Source organism: Chinchilla lanigera, unplaced genomic scaffold (genome assembly GCF_000276665.1).
Source record: "Chinchilla lanigera isolate Chin_1 unplaced genomic scaffold, ChiLan1.0 scaffold00028, whole genome shotgun sequence".
Lineage (NCBI taxonomy): Eukaryota > Metazoa > Chordata > Mammalia > Rodentia > Chinchillidae > Chinchilla > Chinchilla lanigera.
Genome location: NW_004955429.1, coordinates 4,531,709 through 4,550,948, shown reverse-complemented (window position 1 = coordinate 4,550,948; position 19,240 = coordinate 4,531,709). Strand labels below are relative to the sequence as shown.

Here is a 19,240-nt window from a genome sequence, read left to right as displayed (position 1 = left end):
TGGCTCAAAAAAACTTAAGCTCACCATTTTGAAGGTTTTACATCAAATTTTGTACTACATTCAAGTGTTTAATATGATAATTGTTGATTATCATATTAATGATAGTTGGTAATGATAATTGGCTTTTTTGAGACAGGGTCTCGCTATGCAGTTCAGGCTGGCCTTCAGGTCACTTTGTAGCCCAGGCTGGTCTCAAACTCATAATGATCCTCCTTCCTCAGCCTCCCGAGTGCTGGGATTACAGGCGTGCGCCACCACGCCCGGCTAAACTAATGATGATTGTATACAGATATAACTGAGCATACTCTTTTAGCTAGTTCCGACATTAAACTAAGTAGTTCAGATTACTACTTAAAACAAACTTTGTATTTATTCAAAGATGTTCCACAAAATGTGGTTTTAAAAAAGGACATAAAGCCACATAGTTCCTTCAAGATCATGTTACTTTATGGCCAAGAGATTCTGCAGTAAAGACACATGTTACAGTTTAAGCCGTGCTTTCTACACTCTAGAAAATCCCACATTTTTTTTCTAGTAGTTTCTATTAACATCCAGCAGAACTGAAGAACGGTACACACTTCAGCAAATACTGAGATAACTACACAATTTTCACTTAGAATTGCACTGACAAATTTTGGCATCTACTGCATGAACTGCATAGCAAACGGATCAGTTTTCATTTCCTCTCCCCCGCACCACAATTGATCTAAAGGAAACCAAAGCTGCTCCCATCTTCTGGACCCACAAGTGAGGGGCTGACCCTGCTCTCATCCTCTACTTCTTACACCTCTGTGCTCCTGTCTTGTAGAACATGCAAAGGCACGAACAGACCTGCAGGAGTCTCTCTTAGAAAAGGGAGTGGTAGCTGGGTTTATTTTCTTCTCCAGAAATCAATATAACTATTTCAATACTTTAAGAAGAAATGCTCTAGAGTTAGAAAGTCATCATTTTTCGACTTCTAACCTAACACCACTGCTTCTCAAATTCTGTAATGAAACTGAAAGGGAAGCAGTACTCCCACATTTCTTCCTGCAAGCAGGCATTGCTTTGATACCAAAACCAGAGAAGGACGCAGCGAAGTAAGAACTTCAGGCCAATCTCCCTATGAACATAGATGCAAAAATCCTCAGGAAGACACTGGCAAACAGAATGCAGCAAATCATCAAGAAGATTATATATCATGACCAAGTGGGATTCATCCTGGAGATGCAGGAATGGTTCAACATATGTAAATGAATAAATATACCATATTAACAGAGCCAGGGACAAAAACCATATGATCACCTCAACAGATGCAGAAAAAGCCTGACAAAATCTAGCACCCATTCATGATAAAAACCCTACAGAAAATGGTCTTCATCTCATTCTGATTGATAAAAGCCATCTATGACAAACCACCAGCCAATATCATACACACTAAATTGGCAGAAACTGAAAGCATTCTAAAATTAGGAACAAGACAAGGATGTCCACTGTCACCACTCTAATTCAACATAGTCCTGTAAACGTTAGCCAGAGCAATTAGACACGAGAAAGAAATAAAAGAAATAACGATAGGAAAGGAAGAAGTTAAATTACCATTATTTGTGGATGACATGATACTCTACATAGAAGACCCCCAAAATTCCACCAAAGACTGCTAGATTTAATAGCAAATTCAGTAGTGTCGCTGGATACAAAGCCAACACTCAAAAAATCATTTTTAAACTTCTACTGATAAACTGAGTCAGGTAATCAGCATCAATCAGCTATAATGTGTGGGTCTTGTCTGCATAGTAAAATGAATACCTGCAAAAAGACATTTGAGAAATATGCAGAGGGTGGCGTGCATATCTGTAATACCAGCACTTGGGAGGCTGAGACAGGTTATCTTGATTTCAAGGCCAGCCTGGGATATATACTGAGTCCCAAGGCCAGTTTGGTATCTATACAAGTGAGACTCTGTCAAAAGTCCAATATGAGCTGATTATTAGACAGTATTTAAAGCAAATTTTATTTGCTTAATTAATATAGCAGTCTTAAAAGGGGGGACTTGTTGAAAACTAAAGGTCCTATTATTCGCTGGGGATCCTATGGTACCTTTTTTGACTGATGTACATAACTCACCTACTCAGTGGTGATAATACAGATGAAAATTCAAAGTATAATTTCTGACTTTTTCATTGTTCTTGGTCAATAACTGTAAAATGAAGTACATTTTGAAAATAGCGACAGCTGGCTCTCTGTGGATCCTTCCCTTTTAAGAATGATCTTCAGAGGGACTCGGTTGATTTGATGTAATTTTAGAGCTTTTGTTGAATTATAAACCTATTTTTGAGTTTTGGCACAAAGAAATGAGGTATATGTTTTAGACCAAAGCCCCTAAAAATCCATTTCTTCAATATATACCTTACATACCTTATTTTTTTCTGAATTTTCTGCCACTGTCTTCAAATGAGCCGAGAGAAACTTGAGTGTTTCATAATGATGTTCGGGCAAATCATGAATCTGAAACACATTACCCTCATGGTGGGTTTGAGTGCTGTATTTTAGCTGTACCTCTAGCAATAAAAACAATACCTACGAGTCTCTTTAAGGTTTTCAGTCGATCAAGAGGATCCTCTTTACGATTGGCTTCAATAAAATCAGCATACTTATCTGACAACAATAAGAACAATAAAACAAATTTATCTTAAATTGCTTGCATGAACTATAATCTAGTTTTCCTTCAGGGTTTAATTTAAATGCACAATTTTAAAAAACCATGAAGAGCTCAAATAGCCTTTGGAATATAAATTTCTAAAATATTATTTTTAAAATCCTCTGAGTTTTTTTTTTTTTGCCTTTTTGAGACAGGGTCTCACTCTGCAGTTCAGGCTGGCCTTAAGCACACTTTGTAGCCCAGGCTGGTCTTGAACTTGCAATGATCCTCCTGCCTCAGCCTCCCAAGTGCTGGGATTACAGGTGTGCACCACCATGCCTGGCTCTCTACTACCAACAAATAGAAAATTCACAAAAATGTGAGTTCCTTGAGGGTGCCCCCCCCCCATATTTATACAGCCTGTCCATTCTCCCCTACCCCCAGAAATACCTACTATAGGAATTCAATTACTTGGCTTGACTGAAAAAATATTTTTCTAATAATTATACTTCATTATGTTGGAAGACTTTTCACTGAAAAAAATGTACTTTTACGCTGACAGCATAAATGAACCAGATAATGTACATTTTATTGACCTGAAAATTTTCTTTATGTATATTTTACTGACCAACTTTTTAGTATGTTAAAATAATTCAAAAAATTTTACTTTCATAAATACCTATTTTCAGCACATTTACACTCCTTATGGGAAGCTGGTCCGTGTACATAACACATCTCAATTCCTTCTGTCACCCGCTTTCCCACCTTTCCCTCTCTTAATCCCCTTCGCTTGTGAGAAAGATCCACTGCTCAACTTCCTATTACCTTTTACTTTGCTCCTTTTTTATAACTTTGGTTTCTCATATAAGAGAAACCATGAGATATGTAAGCTTGTTTATCTGATTCATTTCACTGAGCATTATGGTCTCAAGGTGCAGCCATTCTCCTATAAATGACTCACATTTATTCTTTATGGTAGTGTAGTACTCCATTGTGTGTAAATATCCCATTTTCTTTATACTTTCATTTGCTGATGGACATAAAGATGCTTCCAAGATTTAGCTAGTATGAATTGTGCTGTTATAAACAAGGCTATACATGTATCACTGTAATGTAACGGCTTTAACTCTTTGGGGAAGATACCTAGAAGGGAAATAGCTGGGTCGAATGGAATTTCTAGGTTTTTGCATAATTTCCATAGTGGTTGCACTAGTTTACAGTCCCACCAACAGTGTAGACAGGTCCACCCTACCCCCACTCTCCAGCATTTGTCATGGATTTCCTAATGGTGGCCATTCTTTCTGGAGTGAGATGGAATCTGTGTTTTGTTTTAATTTGCATTTCTCTAATGGCCAGTGATGCTGAATGTTTCTTTATGTACTTATTGGCCATTTGTATTTCTGTGAAGTGTCTGTTCATTTCATTGCATTTCATTGGGTCTTTCATTTTGAGTTCTTTATATACTCTAGATATCAGTCTTTTTTCATTGAAGTGGGTCATAAGAAAAATCCAAATCACAAAATTATGCATTTATATATAAATTACAATTAGAAGCTCTTATTTTCTTTGCGAAAAAATGTTCTCTGCCTGGTTCAATATAATTATTAATATTCTACAGTTTCCCAACAGCTGTGACATGAGCTGTTTCCTCTGGCATCTTTCCTGGGAGCTAACTTACCATTTGTGAAGAGAGGCTCAGGGAGTTTTCTGAAGAAGGATTTTAGTAAACTGCTTATCACATTCAAATCCCGCCATTTCTAGGTATGCAAAAGAGAAATACAGCATTTTTGTAGTCAGTATTATCAAAGGATAAATCAAATTGCATCAGTTATTAAAATAAACTTACATCATCTTGTATATCAATATCAGCCATTCCCTTGTTGAGTTCTTCTTGCATACTTGAAATCGCTGCATTATTTCCAGGAACTCTGTAAATACCTGTATATTCAAGACCTCGTTCTTCAACTAATTTGCAACATATGTCAACTATTAATGGAATATACTGCAAAACAAGACATAAACATTTTATTTAACACAGCACAAAGGTCTATATTGAATTAGCAGTTGTATATGACAGCTTTTAAAAGATCCTTGTCATCCAAAAAAGGAGCATGTGTAGAGAAAATAAAGGATATATCCAGTGGAGAACTGGGAGTAGATAAAACCATCAAGAGCTACTTGAGGAAGTGGGAGGAGAAGGCAAAGGCCATGACAGAACAAGAAAGGTCCTTGGGGAGACAAGAGGGAACAGAAGCAGGTAAGGAGAAGGTGGAATAAATTAGAGGGAATAAATTAGAGTCAAAAGAATAGGGCAGCGTAATACTAATCAACTCATGAAATGAATCCTCACATGGCTACAGTTAACAAACACACATGCACATTTACATTTATTATACTGTGTGTGTGTATGGCGCTGGGGTTGAACCAGGGCCTCCCACGTGCTACACAAGAGCTTCACCACAAGCCCTATTTACTGTATTTTCTTAATGGAGTCTTTATTCTCATCCTTAAGATGCTCTAAGCACAAACACACATGGTTTGAAATCGAACGCTTACTGACCTTTTCAGATATATCCCTAAGATGAGGCATTATCCATTTCTGGTCAATACATTAGAAAGAACATTATAGAGGGAAATTACTCACACACACAGTCAAAGGTACTTAGGGAATCTAAGGTCTGCTACGAAGAAGAAAACAGATCTGAAAGGCTGTACACTGAGGTTCTGCTACATTTACAGCTGAATTAATGACTTTGGGAAACCCAGGTGGCTGGTGTCTCCTACCCGATTAGTATGAGCTGGTGGGCAGTCATCCAGTCTGACACCGAACGTTCCTGTAGCAGCAGGCTTTTTTTCAAACGTCTTTCTCATGATACTTGGAATGCCTTTCCTCCACGTGCCTCTGTCTTTTGGGGGACTGGTATCATCTTTTGATTGTTATTGAAAACAAAATGACACAAAATAAAGAGTGCTTAAATTATGAATTTAAAAATCTTTATCAACATTCACAAAAATTGGGATCCTATAAAATATCCCACATTTATGAAAAATATTTTCCTCCTGCTATGCCATTCATTTTAACCTTCCACACAACTTCACTTTCATATGCACCGTGATTCTTTAAATCAGCAAGAAAGCAGAATCAGTATGTCTTCGTGAGATTTTAGCAAAGGGAGAAATACTGGTTTTTCTAAAAAATGACAGTGCCTGTGTCCTCTGAGTCATTCAAATTTGCGGTGGCTCTCACGTAACTATTGCATTCTCCTCCCTCTGCCTTGATTACAGAAACTGGGCTCTGGGACCTCACCTCAAACCCCATTTGCTGTGTGTCACGTTTGCCCAATAAGTACAATCAATACCTTTACTGAGAAGCTTCCTTTCCGACTCTTCCTTTGGGGAGTGTGGGCTCTGAGTCTTGGTCTCCGATTTACCACCCAGCAGAGTCTGCCTGATGCTGAGACTCTGGCGAGGTGTTTTTGGCAACTGCTCTGCTTTGCTGCTGAAAGCAATGAACATTTATTAACACTCTCCTATTTTACATCCAAATGAACTACAGGCGCGATGTGACTCTCACCTCATCAAACTGTTATATTCTTTTATTCTTCGGCTAATGAGGTCTCTGTTAGTAACTCCAGTGTCCTACAGAAGAAACAGAAAATAAGAGTCGAGTTGTATCGTAAGCGGCAATTAGATGACTAAGAGAAAAGCTCAAAAAATTTTTTTTTTCTTTAAATCTCAGCAACTTCAATGTTCATAATATACGGCATGGTAACCCTAGAACTGAACATGAAGGGATTTTGGGGGGTATTGATTTCAATTATATATTGACATGTGTCTTCAAATTTTTAAAAAACGCGTCTCATTTTCATAATAAGGAAAGACAGTTTACAAAGAAAACAGGTTTGGAGTAAAAAAGTCTTGAATTTAAGTTTACTACATTTCTAGGGCCGAGAATGTGGCTCAGTGGTAGAGTGCTTGCCCAGCACACACAAGGCCCTGGGGACAGCCGGTTACAGGGGATTCACTCTCTAGTCAGGAGATCACATGACCAAGATCTAGACTAGGAGTGCCTGGGTTTAAATCCCAGCCTTGACACTTATTCTGTATGATCTTGGGGAAATTAGTTATTAATTTGAAATAGTTTCCTTGTTTATAAAAGGATGACAGTAACAGGAATATTCATATGGTTGCTGAGATTGATTCATATAAAATACTTAAAAAGAGAGTCTGCCACATGGTATGTGCTCCCTGAACTATTTTCTTCATCTATAAATATGGGAAGAACAACTGTCTTAAAATTAGATGATGATAATGGCAGACATTAAATAAATGTTTATTATATGCCATACACTATACATTTTTCACAAGCAATATATGTCACTCAGTCCTCAAAACAGCCTTATGTTTCACCGATTAAACACTGGAGGAAGTTTTTGTTTTTTGAGATAGGGTCTCATTACACAGGCTGGCCTCAAACTCAGTGTCTCCTACCTTAGCCTCTGCAGTGCTGAGATTACAGGTGTGCCTCACTAGTTTCTGGTTCCATCTGAAGGAATTCAAACAGGGACACTGTCTGCCTGATAGAATGACTGGCACATAGCAGATACTTACTAAATAGGAACTCCCCTGAGTTTCATAACTGAAATCTCCACCTGCAGTGTTACTCTGTTCAATTTACAAAATTCAGGTCTGATACTCCATAGGGGGAACAGTTGTAGAATGAAGGTTGTATTGATAAGGATTTGGTGTTAATTCTTAGCCACAAACAAGGGAGGGTACAAACTACCAGACAGGAAAAAAACCAGTTTTTTTTTTTCATGGTATATACACTTTAATTTTTGAATTGGGTAATGAAGTGATTAGGTTAGAGAATATAGTTTATATGGCTTTACAGTGAATGCAGGTGTTCCTGAGTATAGTAAGCAGGAGAAAAGAACTTCATGAACTTTTTTTGGTTATAAGAGGCATGGAAAGGGTATGTAAGGAAAATAGTATTAACAATATGAAGAAAAGGAAGTACTTGGAATAAAATTTCATCATTGCTAGATTATCTCAAAAAAGTTTACAGTTATATATACTTTGTAAACTACCTTTACTGTTGAAATTGCTGCCCCCAAAATATTTTCTTGAAGGCTATAAGCTGGAAATTCTCAAGTTTTTTAAACAGGATTTTTGATCATGCATATTTTCTTAGAAAGCAATCATTATACAACAGGCTACATTTTTGCCTATATAATTCCATCAATAAATACCACCAGTATTTCTGTGCCTTCATATACTAATTTGTTTTGTAGTATATTTTAAGCCTACAACAATCTTGGTTTTTGAGATCACAAAATAGATCTTCTGGGCATAGTAGTGTACGGCCTATGATCAGAAGCTCAACACAGCCAGGTGTGGTGACCCACACCTGTAATCCCAGCACTCAGTAGGTTGAGGCAGGAGAACCACTTTGAGTTCAGTGCCAGACTGGGCTACATACTCAGTTCAAAGACAGCCTAAACTACAGTGAGACCTGGTCTCAAATAAACAAAAACGTAACAAAACAAAACAAAATGCTGAGGCAGGAGGATTGTCCTGAGTTCAAGGCCAGCCTGGGCTACAAAGTGAGCTGAAGAGCAGCCTGGACTATACCATCAGATCCTGTCTCAAAAAACAACAACACAAAAAACAAAAGAAAAAAGAAAAGAAAATTTGGTCACAAAAACACAGCTGACCTTTTTGATCTGCAAGTCCCACATCTGTGGATTCAACCAACCTGGGACGAAAATATACTGAGCATGTATAAACCTTTTTTTCTATCATCTTTTCCTAAACAACACAGTGCAACAATTATTGTTTAGCATTCACACTGTTCTGGGTATTGTAATCTGGAGATGATTTCAAGTACACAGGAGGACGTGGCTAGGTTATGTGCAAATACTATGTCATTTTATTCAAGAAACTTGAGTCCCCACAGATTTCGCTATCTGTGAAGGATCCTAGAACCAATTCTCAACAAATACCCAGGAACCACTAGCAATGACCAGGACTAGGAGCCTGGCTCTCCTGTTTCACTGCCTGCTTCTGAGAAGGTAGCAGGGTACAAATAGCCTATTTTGCTAATCAGTTCTGGTGATTTTCAGTGAAAGTGATCTAATGTAAGTACGGCTGAATTTTACCATTTCTTTCAGTCTTGAGGGAAATGCTGTGGAGGTGCCAGCTTCTGCCCATGCTGTCCGGAACACATACCTCTTCGTTTAGGTTGCTACTTTCCTGGATGGTCTTGATCCAGGCTAACATGTCGTCTCTGTCCTCGGCCTGAAAGAGGCACTCGCAGTCGGATGTGGTAAGTCGAAACACGTTTTTCCTCTTGGTCTCGCTGTAAGAGATGTCTATCAGGCAGGCATTAACGCTGATGGGCTGCTCCTCCTCGGATGGAGTTGTCTGCTCTCTTTTATCTTTGTACAAGTAGAGTGAGTGGCCTCGAAGTACAACATACATCTGCTTCCAGGGCCGAATACTTCCACCGACTCGCTAGAAAACAGGAATCGGTTCACAGTGAGCTATGTGCAGCTAAATCGTGTGAAAGGAACAGCACACTCAGCGACACCCTTAGCATATGTGTGTACACCCAGTGTACACCTAGTGTGTGTATACCTAGTGCAGCAGGTATTTGATTTATCTCAATACACCCTTTTTAAGGAGAGGAAGGAAAAAACTGGAGTGGAAACCAAGTTAGGTGAAGTAACCATATTAAAATCAAAGAGTAAAATCCCAACTTTAATTCAATTGGGAAGATAAAAGGAACAAAGCTAAAGTAAGTGTTGCAATATATATTTTAAAAAATCTAAGAGACAAGAAACAAGGAAAAAAATTCAAAATCTTTCTGAATAAGACTAAGACTCAGGCTGGGCATGGTGGTGCACACCTGTAATTTCAGCACTCGGGAGGCTGAAGCAGGAGGATCACTGTGAGAGGTCAGCCTGGGCTACAAAGTGAGCTCAAGGCCAGCCTGAACTGCATAGTGAGACCCTGTCTCAAAGACAAAAAAGACAAAAAACAAAACAAAACAAAAAAACAGCTAAGACTTAAGACAAGTCTGAGAGCATAAAGATGATGAACACTTCAGTGTCCACACGTGCAAACAGTAACTTCATCAGCTTTCTGTGGTAAAGCAACCGAATCCATGTCCAAGACAGGTCTTCTTAAAACTGTAAAATTATTTGTGGCAGTATTAAAATGTTCTTGTAATGTTTAAACATTACAAAAAATTCATATGCTAAAAATTTTGTTGTATTGGAATCTACTCAATAAAACGTATGCTAATATTTTATATCTGTTTACATGATTCAGCATTTGTAAATAAAAAAAATTTTAAAGGCAATTTAAAAGAACAAACTGAGACAAGGGACTATTTTTAAGTTATTCATATGGACAGCTGCCATTTCACGAAGGCCCAACAGTGACAACCACGGCTCGTAAAGGGGCAAGGAAAGCATTGCAGTGCCGCTGTGAATACTCAGGCTTCCTTTCCTCATTGCCAGAGTATAATCCATTCCAGAGGCTGTCGATGCACAGGGTGAAAAGAATACAGCTAAATCTCTGATTGAAGTTTTCTTTCTTTTGGCCTTTCTGTAGAAGTGATGTTTTTCACGTTTAACCTGGGTGTCTTCCCATTTTTGAACACAGTTTCCTTTGTCAGGGCCTGCTGGAAAGGTCAGGAGAGCTCGGAAGACGCGCTACCTTTCCCTTATCGGTGATGAGGGGCCGGAACTGGAGCCACCCCTCCTTGGCAGCATCACTGAAAACCTCTGAGGAGGAGCCTTTTCTGGAGCCGGAGTCTTCCGATGACTTCTGGCTGTCCGTGATCTGCAGAGAAGGCCAAGAAAACACAGAACATTTTTAGCAGTTACCTGAGAGAGTTTAATGATGTTTTAAAAATACTGTACTGTAGTATGCTCTTTCTTCTCTCATGAGTCCCCAGTTTAGTAGGAAGTAAACAGTCTTAAAAGAGAGACAAGAAAATGATGAACCTGTGACTTGGAGAATGAAAATAGTGAGATGCAGTCATGAACGAGTGAGTAGCAACCATAAATTGATGATGCTGAGGAAAAGCCTCTCTGAAAAATAGTGCCAGGTGACATCTGTAAAAAAAGAGGCCAGCTATGAAAGGTTCATTTCAGATGTTCAGAGCAATGGCACTTCAGGGAGAATGGGCATTTAACGGATATCCATCACTAGCATTTTACATATCCATTGTTCACTGTGGGGCAAACAGCCTACTCTAGATTGTTCAGGGAGCGTAGGATTCCGTAGGGAGAGAAAAGGAAGCTCGTCACCGATGAATCGGGGAGCAGCACTGGCCGATCACAGTCCGAGGCTGCTCTAACAGCTCTGTGGAGAGTGGATGTGAAAGGGACAAGCAGGAAAAGTCCTGATCTGGAGCAATGCAGGGGAGGGATGCAGGTGGCATGGACTAAAGCACTGTAAAGCACAAGGGAGGGATTGCAAATATTCGGGGTATGCTGGAATGGGGAGAATGAAATAGAATAAACAAGGTTAACGTCCAGAATTTGGCTTGAGCAGCGGGTGAACGGAACTGAAGTGGTAAGACCGAAAGCTCTAAGGGATAAGTTAGTGCGGGGTAACTCAGGTCTGTTGGCCACGTAAACCCCGAACTGCTCATTAAACATCCCGTGTCAAATCAGCAGTCCTCCTATCAGCTGCAGGTTGGGGAAGAGATTAAGGTTAGCTCTACAAACTAGGGGAGACTTCTGTTAAGATCACCGACAAATAAAAGAAAAAAAAAGATCACCGACAAAACCAGGATTCATAAAGAAGGGTCGGAACAAACTCTAGGCACGCCAATACTGTGCATATTAGGCAGAGGCAGAAGGGCCAGCAAAGGAGGCAGTGAAGCAGTTCTATGGGCAGAAGGAAAGGCAGAAAAATATGGCAAAACAGAAGTCAGCATGTGGCAGTATTGCAGGAGGGATCAGAAATTTTGTGGGACAGATCAAATAAGGTCAAATAAGCTAAAAGTGAAGGCAACTGTTAGCTTTGGACCATGGTGTGAGCAGTGCTGTTCTGATGTGTGTGGACTGAAGACAGTGCAGAGTGTAAATGATTTTTCTGAGTTTTACTGTAAAAAGAGAAAATAAGAGTAGTTCATAGAGGGGATGTAGATTCCAGGAAGACTCTCCTTAACGAAGGGAACAGCAGAACATAACTACAGATGGATGGGGAATGAGGTCCTGGAAAGAGTGGCTTTTGTAGAAGAAAAAGGGGGCCTGAGGGAGAGAGCAGTGAACAAGGCAAAGAGGCACGGGTGTGGGCGGGGTTTTCAGCAGGGTAATGGGCAAGGTATCCAGATAAGAGCAACAAAGTCAGAAAGGGCAGCTGATAGGTATTTTTGGAGATGGTAAGTCATCTCCAAAAGTCATTCCTGTTTTTTCAATGAAGAGTAAGGGAAGGATAGAGGAAAGAGGACAGGTGTGGGCTGCAAAGAGGAGTGTGGAAGAAAGGTTTGGAATAATTTTAAGGATATAAAAATATACAGCGAGTCTGGCATGGGTGTGGGGATGCATGCTTGTAATCCCAGCACTCAGGAGGCTGAGGCAGGAGAATCATATTGAGTACAAGGCCAGCCTGGGCTACCTAGTGAGTTCAAAGACAGCCTAAACTACACTGTGAGACCCTGTCTCAGGGGAAAAAAAAAAAAGGTATAGCAAAACAGAAGAGTTGCTGAACAGGTGGATTTTTGACCTCGAACTGATAAACATCACAACGTATGTAAAGTATTACATACTTGACAAATATGTTTAGAAATTAGAAACATTATATAAAATATTTTTCAAATGCAGTGAATACTTACAGAATAAAAGGTTATGATCCTGAAAGCCTTAATATACAATGGATTAAAGAAATACTCTTTCATGGCACACCATGTGTGCCATGTGTAAGTAAATGAAGATAAATAGGAACATTTATCATTTGCGTGGTACTTTTAAAGTACTGAATACTAACCTTGATTCCTTTCAGGCTAGATACATGCTTGAAGGATCTGTTGGGGGAAAGTATATAAATATTTGTAATAAGCACAATAATACCTTAATGGCATAAAACAATTTAAACATTAAAACTAACCTTTCATGAATGAGTCAGTATGTCATTATTACTAGGTTAAACATTCACTTTCAAATGTAGGTGAAAACAATAGCTAATTTTATAAATACTTAGATTTTCAGTGACAGAAACTTTCTTAGCTATCTGGCAAATTAAAACTGTTTCTACTTAAAGTGTGAGATTTTCTTTTTTTAGATCAAAGAAAAAACTACTCAGATTAAATACTGGGTGATATATTATTAGTTAACTAGGATGTCAAGGATTTCCACGATGCTGGTTATGATCAGTAAGCAGTTGCCAGCGGCAGCTAGCTACAGAGACTGCCACTCCTCTGTATGTGCAGGTGGTAGACACCCTGGCCCATAAACACAGCACCAAGCGCCTCGAGGGGTCCCACAACAAGAAAATCAGAACCACCATACATAAATGCGATTTTGACCAGCACAAGGCAACACTGTAACTCTGAACTGCAATATGCAAAAGAAGGGTGGTGAATTCCATTACATGAAAAATGGTACAGGAAGAGAGGACGCCATTCATTTAAGTACTGAAGCTCACTCTCCGAAAGAGCAAATGTGACCTCCTCTGATTTGGAAGAAAGGGAAGCAGGGTAGTAGACTGGTCAGAGGAGCCTCATTTGTCCCTTGGAGTATGAGAGGAGAAATCAACTGCAGGAGAATCAGTTGTAAACACAGAAGAAAAAAATACACATTTGAGAAGTACACATGGCAGGATTTTGTTATAATTTTGGAACAGAAATAGATTTTTTTGATATGATTCAAAATCCAAGTCATAAAAATATCTTTAAAATGTGACTACAGAAAAAAAGTTTAACATTTTTGCACTGTCAAAAAAAGAACAAAATAAAAAACACTGAATTGGAAAAAAGACTTGCAACTCTTACACAGAAAAGTGATAGCTTCCTTTATATAAAGAGCATGCAGAAGCTTCCTTTATATAAAGAGCATACAGAAAAATGAGTTGCAAAGAGACAAAAGATATGAAAAAATACTTCACAAAAAAGACTACAGAAGTCTGGCTGAGCACAGTTGTGCATGCCTGTAATCCTAGCACTTGGGAGGCAGAGGAAGAAGAATTACAGTGAGCTTAACAACAGCCTGAACTATACAGTGAGACCTGTCTCCAAAAGCAAAGCCAAAAAAATCCTGTTACACAGTAAATGATGTTCCATTGGTTTCAAATTGCAACTACAGTATGATACAATTAGATTTGAAAAAATCCCAAAAGTTAAATACCACACAGCATCAGTGAGAGTAAAAGAAACTTTTTTGTGGGAGGGGCAGGGTCTCACTATGTAGTTCAGTCAGGCTGGCCTCGAACTCGCAGGGAACCTCCTGCTCAGCCTCCTGAGTGCTGCGATTTCTGGTGTGCACCACCACGCCCACCCTTGAAAACTACTTTAATACATTGCTGGTGGCAATGTGAATGGCTTTATGGAGAGCAACTGACAAGAAATATTAAAATAACAAATATACCCCTTGATGTAATAACCCTGTTTTCAATTATATTCACACACGTGCTAAATGAACTATGTACAAATATAGGCAGTAAACTATCATTTGTGGTTATGTATGATTCAAGCAAACTAAATGTCTGCTGAGAGGAAACAGAATACTGGCTAAATGTATTCCAGTACAACAATTCATTGCAAACAACCATGCAAAAAATGTGGCAAGAGTATATGAAATCCCCATCACTGTGTACCCCAACTACCCTTTGCTCATAAAAATAATTAAGACACAAATACACGCATGTATAAGTGACTTTATATGTAGACTGGGTCTAGAGTTGTACACGCTAAATCAGTAACAGAGTTATGTTTGAGTAGTGCTGACTGGCTTCAAGCCTAGGATAGGTGTATTTAATACCTACATATTTGTACCATGTTTGTGTGTTACCGGTTTTAAACATTCAATTGGATGTTACCAAATAACAATTTGTTTTTATCTAACACCATAAAGTTAGAAAATACAAGACACCCTCTGATATTCAGTATTTATATGCCAAACTCATGCTCAACACCCACCCACATACAAATACATAGAATTTTACAAATACTTTATAAGTAAAACTTACAATTTTGCATCCTCTCTATAATCATCCAGACCTTCATCATATGATTTTGATCTTTCTGTCTTTGAGCTGGGCTGGGCGTCCAGGCTAGGAGGTCCCACAGATTCTGTAAGTGAAGCCCAATATCCATCTGTTCATAAGTGGTTTCCAGATTCTTTTAACAGTGAGAAGATCAGCTGGTCATACTGCTGTGAGACAGGATTTACAGAAACATTCTTGGAACATACCTTGGTCATGAGAGAGCTGACGTCGAATTACAGGGGCGGAGGTGGTGAGGCTGGGAGGAACTGTTGCTATGGAGGGGACTTGAGAGGCAGAGGCGGAGATGACAGCAGAGGCAGGGATGTGTGCAATCTCGTGGTCAATGCTAGGGCTAGTTGGTTCATCTATAAGAAAAAGGGAAAACATAGCAAGAGTATTAAATGACCTGTTACTAATAATACAAGCAATAGTCAATAATCAGTACTAAAAGGTCCAGATGAAATTTTATTAATCACAACAGTGTCAATAAATGATATAGTTGGTGTGCTACATCTATTTACAAAGGCATTACTCTAGTAATTCCAAATATTTCTAGGACTACAATATAAACCAATGAGCTGCTGCTTCTACCAACTAATTACTGATCACCAAGGTATCAAAGTTTACAGCTACCCAGAAAATAAAGCCACCTCAAAAATTACTTTTTAGATTTCAAATGCATCACAGATTGTCAATTCAGGAAGCTAAGCAAAGTGATCTGGCGAAAGCTTACCTTCTGAGGTGTCAGTCTCTCAAACCTTCCCTTCTTCCTCAATCCCCACACAAACGTTAGCTTCAATTTTTTAGAAAGACAACACTGCTCATTCTGACAGTGCACTGTCAGGACCACCGGCACTCTATTTGGCACATGTGCATAAATCACAAAAAGGTTCCCACTTTCCCAGGTCGACACTGCTTTTCACCTTCCCCGTTTGACCCCTTAAGACCTTTGTAAAAATATGAATATTTTAGGTGCTATAATTTTTCAGCTTCTCCAAAGCCTATCACTATCATCACAAATTCATCTCCACACACATTAGCTAACACCTTAATACTGCTAAGTATTAGCAAGTCTAAATAATATATTACTTCCTGTGATACTTACGACTTCCTAAGAAACAGGTACTATTTTACAGATGCAGACATCAGAAGAGATAGATTAAGCAATTTGTGTAGAGCTGCAAAGCTTTAGAGATGGGATTTGAACCCAGTCTGACACCTGAAGCCTGCTCTGTAATTGTCTTTCCACTGGTGAATTTGTACCAAATTCTTACTCTTATAAAAACATCGATTTAAATTCTACTATTTTAGGCCAAGAGAATGTAATATAATAGGATGCCAGAACTATAATCCTTAAAGTTCAGCGCCTCATAATGAAATCCTTTAAAATATGATATAAAACAAGGTTTTGATTCCTTGATTCCAAATGTCAAGCTACTTTATCTGTATCATCTTAATGATCAGTATTTCAATAAAGACTCATGTTTATAAAATCACAAAATTTCAATTCTATTGTTAAAACCAGTAAATTCTAGCTGTCTTAAGTTTATTTTCTGGGTTTTTCATTTTTCATTTAAAGTGGTTCCTTACATTTTAGCAAAAAAAAAAAGAAGAAAATTTCTCTATGAGATCCCTTTACCAAATGTATCCTAGTTTACTCTCACGACAGTGAAAAATCTAGTAATAATCTTTTTTCTAAATGAAAGTAATAATTTTTTTTCTAAATGCAAAGAGGTGAGGTATTTAATTTGATGAAGATAAAAATTTAATTTTACTGAAATTAATAGTATTTAAAACTCTCATTAGGATTTAAATTCCCAGAAATTTAGAAGTTTCTTTAAATATGTATAATATATTATGTATAATACGTTATATAAAATATATATATTAAGGTGGTTTTATGAAGCCTCCTAGTTTACCATTTGATGATTGATAGATACTGATGTGAATAGGAAATATCATATCTTTTAGAAATTATCTGGCTTTAACAGTATTAATATTATAGTCTGAAGAGATTTTTGAAGCAAAAGCATTCACTATATGATATCCACTGCATAAACTAATGAAAAAGATATTTAAAATTTTTAAAAACTTAGTTGATAGTCCTAAAGATAATGTTTCTTAAGGGCTAGCAACTACCACAAAGGACATGCAGTTATTACTGTATTAAAGAGTGTATGTGAGATGCAGAATTAACCTTTGAGAAGAGTAATTTTATGCCTTGCAAAGTAACTTTAAAAAACTGTATTTGTTTAAAATAAACTGTCATGGGGTGAAATTTATAATGTGCATGGATTAAGGATTAAATGTCAACAGCAGTTGTGGGGCCAGTACCTGGGATTCATCCCAGGACCTTTGCTTTGAGCTACATCCCCATCCACCCATACAGTCACTCACATTTTGAGATAGGGTCTCTAGATTAGATTACTAAATTGTGTAGCTGGGACTTGAACTTGCTATTCTCCACCACACCCAGCTTCAAAGGTAAGTTTTTCTTTCAGTAAGCCTCGTTTTCCGGGTAGTATTCATTCAGCTTCCTTTATCTTATTGCATTTTGAAGGGAATACATCTGGTAATCTGAGCAACTTCACTGAAGATAACAATATGTAATAATATAACAACCACTGTTAATTCTTACCATTTTGTTTTGAAATCCTGCATCATTTTTACTGTTTCTGCTTTGTTTTGTTTTTATCTGTGATACTGGTATTTTGCTAGTTTTTTTTTTTTTTTACTATTCTCTTCAAAAGAAAAAAATTGACACAGCTGCACATATTTATGGGATAGGGTGTGATGTGTCAGTGTATGTCTACATTGTGTAATGATAAAATCAAGATGACTAGTCTATCATCTCACACATTTATCATTATTTTTGGTGCCTTCTAAAGCCTCTCCTGTAGCTATTTTGAAATATACAGCTCATTATTCTTAACTACAGTCACTCTATTACAAAACAAAACACCAGAATGTAGTCTATTAGGTGTAACTTTGTAACCACTGACCAACCTTTCCCTCAAAATTCCCTAGTTTCTGGTTAACCACTCTTTTACTCTCTTCTGCAAAGTGAACATTTTTAGATTTCATATATGAGTAGTATTTATCATTCTGTGTCTGACTTCTATCTAATATCACTTAGGACGCCTACTATCAAAAAGACAACAAATGCTGGCAAGGCTATCTAGAACCAGAGGAACTCTTATACACTACTGGTGGGAATATAAATTAACACAGCTATTGTGGAAAATAGTATAGGGGTTCCTCAAAGAACTAAGAATAGAATTATCGTATGACTCAGTCACCCCACTACTGGACACAAATCCAAAGGAAATGAAATTTGTATGCCAGAAAGGTATCTATATTTCCATGTATTTGTAGCACTATTCATAATGGCCAAGTTTTAGAATCAATCTAAATGTTAACACTGAAAAACAGATACAGGAAACTATGCACATACATATGTGTTCATGCATGCATGCACACACAGAATACTTTTCAGTCATAAAAATCACAAAAATCTCATCATTTTTGATGACATGGATGGACCTGCCTGACCTGTGTTTAGGAGATAACCCCAGACACAGAAGAACAAATATCATACAGAGGAAATTTCTGAAACATGCTGGATTTAAATAATCTTGGTTTTAGTGGTACACTCCTGTAACCCCAGAACTCTGGGGGCCTGAGGCAGGAGGACTCCAAGTTCAAGCCTAGCCTGGAAAACTTGGTGAAATCCTGTCTCAAAATGAAAACATGCAGAAGGGCTAAGGATGGAGCTCAGTGCAAAGGTGCTGGGCTCAAATTTCAATACCACAAACAAACAGAGTAACATGGTGTTAAGTATATGTCTCAAAAAAGAGGTGGAAGGTAGATACTCATCTGCTCTAGGGAGCAGGACTGAATAAGGAGGTGCAGGAGCAGAGTCTATCACTGGGTTTACTCATTTCTGTACTGTTCACATTTTTTATAATAGATTCCTTTTATTAATGTTAAGAAAACAAAAAGTAGGCTAGGGATGTAGCTCAGGGGCACAGCACGTGCCTGGCAAGCACAAGTCCTTGAGTTCAATTTCCAGTAGCAAAAAAAAAAAAAAGAAAAGAAAAGCAAGTTTAAGTGTATTTTAAAAACACAACTGCGTTACCTCATATTTATTAATTATACTGAGAAAGCCAGTTTCTTAGTCCCTTTGAAAATATGCAAACTTTTGTGCTAAAAAATGCTATTTGTTGTAATTAATCCAAGTTTTATAGCACCAATGTTAGATTATGTAAAACCAAGAGTAATTCAGGTTTATGTAATTTTCAAGGTAGTAAGATACTTTAGTTTTTCTCAGGAAAAAAATTCAACTCTCATATAAATATATTCAAAATCATTCAATTAGATTTTTAAATAAATAAACAT

The 19,240-nt window shown here is 37.8% G+C and overlaps 1 protein-coding gene across 4 annotated transcripts in view; it reads right to left on the bottom strand.

Moving 5' to 3' along the window:
* Arhgap21 (Rho GTPase activating protein 21) overlaps nt 1–19,240 on the bottom strand; it is a 135,172-nt gene that overhangs the window by 8,648 nt on the left and 107,284 nt on the right. For 2 of the 4 annotated variants that reach the window (XM_013515486.1, XM_005386908.2), the window contains 12 exons: nt 15,049–15,207; nt 14,825–14,927; nt 12,629–12,665; nt 10,346–10,471; nt 8,852–9,136; nt 6,195–6,259; nt 5,980–6,119; nt 5,405–5,547; nt 4,467–4,622; nt 4,299–4,377; nt 2,564–2,637; nt 2,398–2,487 (listed from right to left, as the gene is read on the bottom strand). In XM_013515486.1, coding sequence (XP_013370940.1) covers nt 2,398–2,487; nt 2,564–2,637; nt 4,299–4,377; nt 4,467–4,622; nt 5,405–5,547; nt 5,980–6,119; nt 6,195–6,259; nt 8,852–9,136; nt 10,346–10,471; nt 12,629–12,665; nt 14,825–14,927; nt 15,049–15,207 — 1,457 coding nt within the window. The remainder of the gene's footprint in view (nt 1–2,397; nt 2,488–2,563; nt 2,638–4,298; nt 4,378–4,466; nt 4,623–5,404; nt 5,548–5,979; nt 6,120–6,194; nt 6,260–8,851; nt 9,137–10,345; nt 10,472–12,628; nt 12,666–14,824; nt 14,928–15,048; nt 15,208–19,240) is intronic. The other 2 variants (XM_005386906.2, XM_005386909.2) reach the window with 1 other exon arrangement.